The sequence below is a fragment of the Fukomys damarensis genome, unplaced genomic scaffold (genome assembly GCF_012274545.1).
Source record: "Fukomys damarensis isolate Sample0158 unplaced genomic scaffold, DMR_v1.0_HiC HiC_scaffold_22, whole genome shotgun sequence".
NCBI lineage: Eukaryota > Metazoa > Chordata > Mammalia > Rodentia > Bathyergidae > Fukomys > Fukomys damarensis.
The window spans coordinates 15,503,390-15,513,893 of record NW_022900934.1 but is presented as its reverse complement, the minus strand read 5'-3'; the positions used below and the strand labels follow the sequence as shown (position 1 = coordinate 15,513,893).

Genomic DNA, 10,504 nt, shown 5'->3' with positions numbered 1-10,504 from the left:
GCCAAGAGAAACACTCCAAGCAGGAGAAACTAGTTACGGGCCCTGTGGCAGGAGAAGGTTATGTGTTTGAAAAGGAGGGGCAAGGTCGTTAGACAGTGGAGTTGTATGAGATGAAGACAGACATTAGGGAAAAACAAAATCAAAGGCTATGGTCAAAAATTTAGATTTTATTCTCATTGCATCTCTTGGAAGGAAACTGACAATGAGACTAATGTTTTAAACAAAACACTGATTGCTGGGGAGAGAGTAAGTTTCAGGGGAACAATGCAGAAGCCAGAGAAACTCCTGGGAATGTCACTATCTCTAGTTATGGAAAGGGCAGGCGAGGCTTGGATCATGGAAACAGAGGTGTGTGCTTGACCAGCAACAGTATCTGGAGGAGGAACCCACAGGAAGTACTGTTGGACCAGAGGTGGGGAGTGATAGGAAAAGAAAGAGTCAAGGGAGAAGCCTACGTTTTTGCTGTGAGTGGCAGAAAGGTTGATGGAGTAATTTACTGGGATATGGAACACCAAGGAGACAGCTTGAGGCTGGGTTTGGGGTTTGAGGCCAAGCTGTTCCTGAGATTCATCAAGTGGATTTAAGTGGAAGCTGAGAGGACCATTAGGTACCCAAGCTGAGCCATCCAGGTGGCAACTAAATGTCAGAATCTGAGGTTCAAACAGAAGGTCAAGGCAGTGGCTTTCCATCATTTTGGAGTCACAGGGAAAGAGGAAGCCATGGAAAGCTGTTGAAAAAGATTAGCCAGAGAGAGGGGAGAAAAGCAGGGAAACTTCAGAATCCAAGAGGAGAGTGTTTTTAAGAAGACAGAGCTTTTAATGGCATTAAATTCAACAGAGATGGGGGAGGAGGGTGGGAAGTGTCTGCTGGGTGGCAACATGGCAGCTCTTGGCACCTGTGTTGAGAGCAGGGCCAGAGGATTATGAGTATGCAAACCAGACTGAGGTGTTTACAGAGTGAGTGAGTAGGAAAGTGGACACGTGCAGACAATCCTCTGAAAATGTTGTCCTGTGAAGGGAGGCATGAGGGAGTCGAGAATGGCCTCGTGCAAGTATCATAATGATGGGCCATGGAATCCTGGCTGTACTAAATGAAAAATAAGATGGGCCGTTAGGTAATGAGACGTGGGAGAGAGCAAATGGATCCCCTCTGTAGGCCTGAAGGATTTTTGCAGAGATGGTACTGGATGGGGTGAGCTGGAAGGATGGGAGGAGAAATCAAAGTGTGGATACTTGGGCTGGAGGCTTTGGAGGTGGTGTAGTTGTCGGTAACAAAGGGCAACTTTTCTCAGCCCAAGCACTACTGACATTTGGGCCTGGATACTTCTTTATCATGAGACTCTCCTGGGCACTGTTTGGCTACATCTCTAGCCTCTACCCATGAGATGCCAGTAGCACGTCTGCAGTGGTGACAACCCAAAATGTCCACAGATCTTGTCACATGTCTCCCAAAGGGTCAAAACTATCCCTAATTAAGAACTACTGTCAACCACTGGTGGCTTTATTTTTCTCCAATATGGGTGATTAAACCCAGGGCCTTTGCACTGAGCTATATCCTCAGCCTTTGTTTTAATTTTTACTTTGAGACAGAATCTTGCTAGGTCACTAAGTTGCCCAGGCTGGGCTCAAACTTGCCATCCTCCTGCCTCAGCCTCCCAGAGAGCTGAAATTACAAGCATGTGCCACCGTGCTCAGGTAGTAGCTTATTTCATTTTCCTACTGATCCTGTGAATATGGGGTTATTATGAAACAGTTGTCATTGGAATTGGCATCAAGAGCTTGTGGTCTTTTGTCAGATAAACTTGGGTAAATTAATCTCTCTGGATATATTATCTTATTAGACTCGGATAATAATTTACCTATCCTCTAGGATTAAGTTATGTAAAACACAAAAAGTGCTATAAACTGGTACCTGGTATATATTAGTTGCTTGGTAACTTAGATATCCTTGAAACAAATGTATTTTAGAAGACTATTAAAGTTTAAAAGTCCATCAATATCACATTAATGACCATAGCTTATAGCTCTATGCTTTTATCACTCCCTGGCTCCCGTTGAATCAGTTACTGTGTTCCAGACGCTTTGCTAGGCCATCAAAGCAAAGAAGAAAAATGCACCTGTAATTGTAATGACCATAGACCCAAGTGGCTGTTTCCCAAAGGTGCATTACAGATAAATTACTATGGGAATTCCAGTGAAGGAAAAGAAGGAGAGTGGAAAGAATCAAAAGAAGCTTCCAAAAAGAGAAAATACATGAGTGGGATTTGAACTTATGGACATGGTAGGCAGCAGAGAAGGCATCTCTGGTGGACAAATCAGTGTGAGCAGAAACACAGAGATAGGAAAATACAAGAGACACATAGATGCTCCATATGGGCCAGCCTGGCTGAAGCAGAGATATGAAGGATGAGGCAGAGAGGACTTGGGAGGAAGGACTCACATGTCAAGGAGCTTGAGGGCCATTGATTAAATCCATCATTTCACTATTCAGCCAGTGCACTATTTATTATAATTCAAATGGTCTCAGAGCTCCTTATATACTCCTTGTTTCTTTCAAATCATGCTTGTTCTCTGGGTCTTTTGGGTCCTCTCAATAGCCCCATGAAACCCATGGACTGAAATGGTACGCTCTGACTTACTAAACCAGGACCAGGAACCCCATAGGTTCTGGCAGGGTTGAGGCAGATTGGCCACACCTGAAGATGGTGCCTCTAGGCCCATGGTCCTTATCCTTGACTCTCCTTCCTGACTGAGCTCTTCTCTATCTGCAGGGTCCTCCAGTGATGCACCTCACGCTCACCACCCGCTGCACCCTCACCTGATGCAGGAACACATGGGCACCAACGTCATTGTTGCCAACACAATGCCTGCTCACCTCAGCAACGGACAGATGTGTGAGTGGCCCCGACCCAGGGGGCAGGCAGGTGGGCAACGTGGGCTCCCCTGCAAGGGGTGAGGATGGGGCAAGGGGAGGAGGTGGGACAAGGTTGAGTCTAGAGGTAAACTGGGGTACAGATGTTCTCTGGGTAGAGAATGAGGTCCTCTGTTAAAGCTGTTTATTCAGTGAGGCTGTATCTTCAATTGGGTGACTGACAACTTATATTAAATGTAACTGTCCTTGGGATGAGCAAATTCACTGGGTGCACTTGGCTACTATTGGGTAACAACTGTTCATCAGGTGAGAATTCCATTAGATGACATTATCTGTTAGGTCAAAGTGTCCACTGAAGTAAGGCTGTCCAACTGGATAAGGCTATCACTTAGCCCACTCGAGGAGCCTGTCATTTGGGTAGAGATGTCCACTGGACTAGACCACTGAGGTGAATCTCTCATTGGGCATGGCTCTTCAGAAAATAAAATTACCAATGAGATGAGGTGTTTCACTCAGATGAAATGGCATTTCGTTGAAATTGTTCTTTGGGAAAACTGTCCATTGAATGGAGTTAGCCATTTGGGTCACAATTATTCCCCAAATACTGTGGAAGGAGTAGAATCAATTAGTTTCTGTTACTCATTTCCTAAATATCAAAGAAATGGTACTTTTTGTGCCAGTTAACCCCAGATTTCATCAACTGTTACTTTTTGTTCCAAGAAAGAACGTTCCTTGTAAATATCTCACTGGGGATGTCACAGGACAGTTTGACCTGTTCCCTGGTTTGGGAAAAGCCACCCAAGTATCTGTACAAAATGGTGGAGGAAATGGGTGGTTGAACCTTCTAGGCTTCACAGAACTTAAATTTTATGATTGGGGATTTGTAGAAGGGTGGAGCCATTAGAAATCTTAGAATTTATCTAGTTTAATTCTCTCATTTTATAAAAGAAGAAATTAAGTCTCAGAGAGAAGGAAGAACTTTCCCAGAGCTCTTCATTTACTCCCCAAAAGCATGGAATTGTGAGCAGCCTGTTTCTTTGTCCTTTCAGCCACCCCTGAGACTCCACAACCCTCGCCGCCGGGTGGCTCAGGGTCTGAGCCCTACAAGCTCCTGCCAGGAGCCATCGCCACAATCGTCAAGCCCCCCTCTGCCATCCCCCAGCCGACCATCACCAAGCAGGAAGTCATCTAGCAAGCTGCAGGCATCAGGGGCTCTGCAAGCTCACCCTACCCCCCTCAGGGAATGCCTGGTGACCACTTGGTCACAGCCAAGGAAGGCGTGACAAGAGGGCCAGCTCCAGAGCAGGAATGGAAAGGGGGAAGGGCCCAGGAACGTGGGCTGAGAGCCACATCCCGTTGCTACCCTTGACCCTGTGCTCTGGGTGATAGGGCTTTGACTTGGGGAGTCATCGGCTGGAAAGCCCTCTGCTGCCTTGGACAACTTTCCTCATGTTGAAGCCACTACCTTCACCTTCATCCAAGCCCTGAACTTCTTCACCCCACAAGGACAGCAGACTGGAGATGCTATGGAACCTTGCCTAGGCACAGCTCCCTCTCCTTCCAGTTGGGACTCTGCTCCCCTGGTACTGGTCACGGTGTCCAGTCACAGCCCCGTGAGGCTGGGTCAGGCTGTGACACCTTACTCCTCCCTCTTCTACTACCCCCATCTCCAATACCCCTCTTCACCCTCTGCTGTCACCTTCCTCTGCCATTTTGTCTTTTCCAAAGCCACCTCTCTGGAGGCTGAGGAAGACATGGAAGCCATTCCCCCATGCATCCCGGAATACTCTACAAGTGCCGACTGGGGCAGGTGGAGGCAGGAGACTGCTGAGCAGGAAGACACCATTCCTCCTCCTCAGGCTCTGCTACACTTTCCTTCTTCAGGCGTTGGTGTGGGCACTAGAACGATGGTCCGCAAGGGCTTTGGACAATGAGAGAGCAGTCCCGGGTTGACAACTGCAACTAGAGTTGGGGGAGAGTGGAACATGGGGCCTTGAATGCTAGACTGAGGCCAGGAGTAGGTGATAAGGGTTACCCCAGGCTGTCAGAAGATGAATACAGCGTCCTACAAAGGGTGGAAGGCTGGGAGGGAGCAGCAAGTTCAGATGGGGCTTATGATGTAATGAGAATGACAGCATGGAGATGGAAAGGAGGGGACGGGGCACCTCCAAGTAGGGATAGTTCAGGGAGGAATTATTTCCATCCATTCGCAAGCTCTTCCTCCTTCCTAGGCACTGTCCGAAGCATCTGACATCCAGTGTCTGACGGAGTCCTCCCAATTGCCTAGAGATTGTTACTGAAGATGCAATTGAGTTCTAAGAGGTTAAGTGATTGTTTTTTTAAATCTGGAACTCATACAGATAGTCAGTGACTGAGTCAGGCCATGAATCCAGGTCTCCCCGGATCAGAATAGGAGATCTTAACCACCTAAAAGAACCCCCCATGTTCGCTGTGATCCTGCTGAGGGACTTCCCGGTCCTTTACCAGGACCCAAAGGCTCATTCTTTCTAGAAGCTCTGCCCACTCCCAGGACTAAGATTGGCCTGAGACTACACTCGAGTCCACTGAAGGTCCCAAATCCTGTTTGCTGATGAATATGAAGGTGAATTCATGACTCTTGACCCCTTTTCTCTCTTTACTCCCCAACTCTGGGAGAAGAACAATAGGGATCTGGTTCCTGGGAGACAAACCAATCTGGCCTGTCAGTCTATAGATGGATGAGGGGCAGGGGAGGAATTATAGAGTCTGGCTTTGAGGCTTGCGCTGCAGATAATCATTCAGGGTACATTCTGGAAACATTAAACCCCAGGATAGAGCAACCAGCACCTTTTCCCTACAGAACCTTGATGGCTTTGGGGAGATTCTGAAAAATGCCACTGACCAGTGGGACTAAAAGGGATGTATCCTAAAAGTGTAGGAGTGACCAAGTACGACAGTGAGCCGTTGGCCTGGTTACAAGGTTGATCCTTCCAAGTGGATAGGGGAACAGTACCCAGCGCCCAGATAGTCCACCATTAGTGATTGTTTCTTGTTGCAAGAAAGATATGAAGACGTACTGGGGCCATGATTCAGAGGACTCTGTGGCCCAGAGCTGTCAGGATTGGCCTCCCTGCTCCAGCAAGACATGTCTCAGACTCCAGGAGAGACCACTCCCTGCACAGAGCATTCAAGCTTTCTCCAGCCACCCTCACTCCAGTGCTCCAGAATTCCCAGCCAAATGGCTCAGACCAGTCTGCATGAGGCAGGAAAGCGGGAATCATTCTGGTCATTGCAGCCATTCCCATTCTTTGTTCTGTCCCTCTGCCACCACTGTTGCCCAAGGCCTCTGTCATGGGAGCAGAGTTGAGAAAAGAATTGTCCATGGGGTAATGTAATGGTGGCTTTTAATGGTACCAGTCTTCTGGGGTAGGGGCTCAATCCTCTGCCCCTAATCCATCCTTTCTGGAGGAGAAATTCATTCCACTTTAATAACTTTATTGCAATACAGGAAACACAAAATAAAGAAAAGTTTACTCTTCTGGTTCTAAGTTGAGGATACTACATTGGAATTCCTTCCTGAATCGTGACCCTAAAACATTAAATCTGATGTACTAAATAGGGGTGGTGCAAGGCAAGTATGGACACTGTCACCAAGACACCTCCTCAGGAAGTTCTCAGGAACTTCCAGGATCCATATAGCTCTCAGGAGAAGAGAGGGCTGCAGCTGGATGCTCCTCAATTTCTTACAATGGCCAAGCCAATCACCTTTGCTGGATTTTCTTGTGATCTGCCCTAATGAATTGTGAAATTCACATCGAGCGATTCTGGAAGGTGGACTGCATTCTATCGTGATCTGCCTCTTCCTATGGGTGCACGGTTGTCATTAGGTACCACGCAGACTCCCCAACTCCCATCACTGCCGCCCGATGGGGCAAAGAAGCAAAAAACATTTCTTACTCATGCATTTTAACAAAAAGTTTATACTACAACAAAATAAATGGTGCATATGTTTTCTAAGCCCTTGTATAGATGTCTTTTTTAAAGGTTTTAGTAAATAATCCTAGAATCTTTATAATACACAAAATACTTTCTTATCCTCCTGTGTGTGTATTATTACTAAGATTTGAACCCAGAGCCTTCACACTGAGCTAATTCCCAGCCCTTTTATTTTTATTTTGATACAGGGTCTCCGTATATTGCTAAATTGCCCTGCAGTCCTCTTGCCTCAGCCTCTCAGAGTGCTGGCATTATAGGTATGTGCTACCATGCCTTGCTCCATTATTTTAGACTTCATATCAAGAAGTAAGTACGTTAGACCTTATGATGACCTCACGTTGTATAGATGAAGAAACTGAGGTTCAAGGAAGTGATTTTCCTTGAGGGGCAAAGATCTCTTGACTTCACAAACTCCTCATATAGAGAGAGTGAAACTTGATCCTTCCTTCTAAAGAAAGGAGGAACAAGAAAGAGGGTGATAGAAAGATGTGGAACAATGGCAAGAAGATCCAAGGGCCTGTCCCTGCCATCAGGACCCAAGATGGAGCCCTTCTCTGGGTCACCTCACCCAGCCATGTCCATGTTGCACAAACATGAGGAAATTTCATAAAAGCAAGTACTGTTTTAAAAAAATATGAAAGTGGGAAATGTGCCTGAGAAGTTCCATCCAGGCCTACAGGCACTTTGGTCTTTTCCCCTTGGGGTGGTGGCCTGGGTCTTGGCCTCACGTTTACTTGGGATGCGCTGGAGTGGCTTGGCTTGTGACAGCCAATTCTCAGTTTCTCTTCTCAGCTCCAAATTTAGCGATGTCAAGTCAGCACCTTGCCATTGGCCACCAAGGAAACGTTTACACCACAACTGGCAAATGATACAAATCGAGTTGTTTCTCTGGACAGCCCAATCTCTCAGCACATCACAACATTCAGTGATGGCTAAACTAAGGATGCCTGGCTTAGGTGACACTCCAAGATGAGAGTGGACAGGGTGACTCTCAACTCTTCCCACTGGTTCTGGTCTGGGAGTCACACCTCTCGGTGATCAATGTAATCTCTCGCCAGTCACTGCACCTCTCCGAGCCACCCCTATAAAGTGGGAATGATATCTCCCTCAAGCAATGTTGGGCTTCAGTTGGATAAGCCAATGGGAACTGTGCTAGATGTGATACTAGGACAAATACAAACAAGAGAGTACAAATGAGTCCTTCAGCAGCCTCCTTCTGGTAAGAGGCTAACCATTAATCTCTCCAGCCTCAACAGCACCCATCACCTGCCTGTCCAGCCCTGGGGCCATTCCTACCTTCCTGTCCCTTCCCTCCATTTGTCAGTACCAGGAAATGTTTGCAAAGATGTCGCAATGAAGGCCCTGTCCATGCCCTGCCAGTGTGGCCATGGGGGTGGGGGCCAGCAGAGGCTATTTCAGTCCTAAATTGGGCTTAATAAATCCCTATCAAAACAATAAACGCTGAGAGGCCATAAATTCTCCTTGACCTTGGTTCTTCCACCTCACCAGCCCTTTGCCCCAGCTAATCTCAGTCTCAGTGTGAGTAGCTAGAACTCCATGTTCGGTTTCCATTTTGGTTGCTAAACAACAGCAGCTTGGGTGACAAACACCAGCACCCCCATTTCAGAGATGTTGAAACTGAGCTTCAGAAAGGTGCAGGAACTTGTCAGAAGCCACCCAGCCAGTGAGGCACTGGGCCAGGACTTGGGCCTATGTTTTTGCTATTAACTACAGGGCTGAATAAAAGTCGGGGCTTCCAGGAGACTCCTCCTTTTAGCTCCCCTTCAAAGGTTGTTTCTGGAATCACGCTACTAGAAGCTGCCAATGCCATTCTCCCTGTGTTCAGAGTGGGAACCAGAAGCAGAAGGGACACTGGGTGACAGGCTGCTTGAACAGCCAATGAAAATGGCATGCAGGATAAATGTTCTGTCGTCCCAAATTGATGAGATTGCCCTACTTCCTCCTTTGTAGAACTCAGATCACCTTTGATTGCAAGTCAGTCATCTGGAAATCCCAAGAGGCGATTTAAGGACCAGAATCCAAGGTGCCATGTAGCTGATGATGGTGGTGCTGAAAGCTGAATCATGGCGCCCAGAGCAATGTTTATGGAGCTGTTTGTTCCTCTCTGCCAGACACGGCTAGATATAATTTGATCCCCACAGCAACCCTTTCCGTCAGTCATTCTTGTTCTGTTTTATAAATGAGAGAACAGGCTCAGGAGGAGGAAGGGACTTGCCCAAAGTCCTTAGCTGGTGTGACAATGGATCTGGGATGCCCACCTGGCTCCACACGCCACAGGAGGGGATGGAGGAGGACGCTGATGACTCGGGCACTGCATGATGGGTGCAGTAGTGAGAGGAGTGGGAAGTTCAGCAATCACTGAAGGCTGATAGGTGAAGCCCCACAGTGAGGCATCCTGAGATTACAAAGAAGAAACAACACCGGACACTTCCCTCCTGGAAAAGTAACAAGCCCACAGAGGGAAAAATAGCAGGCAGTTGAATATCAAGACCCAATGGAGCCAGAGTGACAGCCAGTGAAGCAGTGGGGAGAGATTTCCAGGGGTGGTGGGGAGCGATGTGCCCTTGGAAGGAGGAGGATCCAGCAGCAATGAGGCAGAGGAGAGACAGAAGTGCTTGCTGGAGGTGGAGGTGAGCAGGGGCCCTGTGTGGGAGAAGCAGGGGGAAGCCTGCAGGTGTGAGGAACCCTGGGGGCTGCATTGCACTTGCCCTTCTGCGTGCCTGAGGACCACGGTACCTTCTGTTTCCTAACATGAATCTTTAAACCAATTCATGAGCATTCTCTTCAAATGTGAGGTCGTTGACATGAATAAGAACACTGTATCACTGGCCATAAATAGAAGATGATTTCACAATTAAAGCACACACAAAAATTCCATGATCAGATAGAATTGCCATGGAGAAAGCTCTCCTCTTCTTTTATTTCTTTATGAAAAAGAAAACTTGAAATTACACAGAGTACTACATACTTGTAGGACCAGTGACTCAAGAGGCAGAGTCAGGGAATCACCTGAGCCCAGGAGTTTAAGACCAGCCTGAGTAACATAGTGGGATGCTGTCTTGAAAAGAAAAAGTTGTGAGGGAGATCACAAGTATCACAGAGATGCAGAAATGTTAGAGGCATAAACGTATCCAATATAGATTTTTCCAAAGTTTTCAGAAGGAAAGAAGACCTGTAAAGGAGCTGTCATTGGGGACAATGTAACTTAATGTGGTTCCCGTGTATCCTTAAAATCTCCCAGAATTCCACTGAGGCCTCTTTCCACTTCCGGAAGCATGTTTACTGGGGTGGGCACTCAAGTGCTGGACCAACGCATCTGGAATTCATTCAAGGGAAGTAGATTTCAGAACAGGGAAGGTTGTGGCCAGTCACTCTGGCTACAGTATAGAGGACAGATGGACTAGGTGTTGTTGTAGCAAGGAGACTCATGTACTGGATCAGAGAAGAGAGAATCTCTGCCCAAAATAGTAGCCTTAGAGAATGGAACCAAAAGAAATCGGTAGAAAATGTCCAGAATAGATTCACTCATTCATTCAACAAGTAGTGTGTGAGCTGTGTTAAGTATTTGCTGAATGTGAGAGGTAAGCAGGGCCTAGTCAGATGGGTCATAACAAAGGTTTTTAATTTTATTTTAGGT

The 10,504-nt window shown here is 47.0% G+C and overlaps 1 protein-coding gene across 3 annotated transcripts in view; it reads left to right on the top strand.

Annotated features, from left to right (window-relative positions):
• Positions 1-6,714, top strand: part of Hnf4a (hepatocyte nuclear factor 4 alpha) — a 26,068-nt gene extending 19,354 nt beyond the window's left edge. For 2 of the 3 annotated variants that reach the window (XM_010631455.2, XM_010631453.2), the window contains exons 9-10: positions 2,771-2,923; positions 3,921-6,714. In XM_010631455.2, the coding sequence (XP_010629757.1) occupies positions 2,771-2,923; positions 3,921-4,063 (296 nt within the window). In that variant the 3' untranslated portion in view covers positions 4,064-6,714. The remainder of the gene's footprint in view (positions 1-2,770; positions 2,924-3,920) is intronic. The other variant, XM_010631454.2, reaches the window with a different exon arrangement.
• Positions 6,715-10,504: the final 3,790 nt, after the last annotated feature.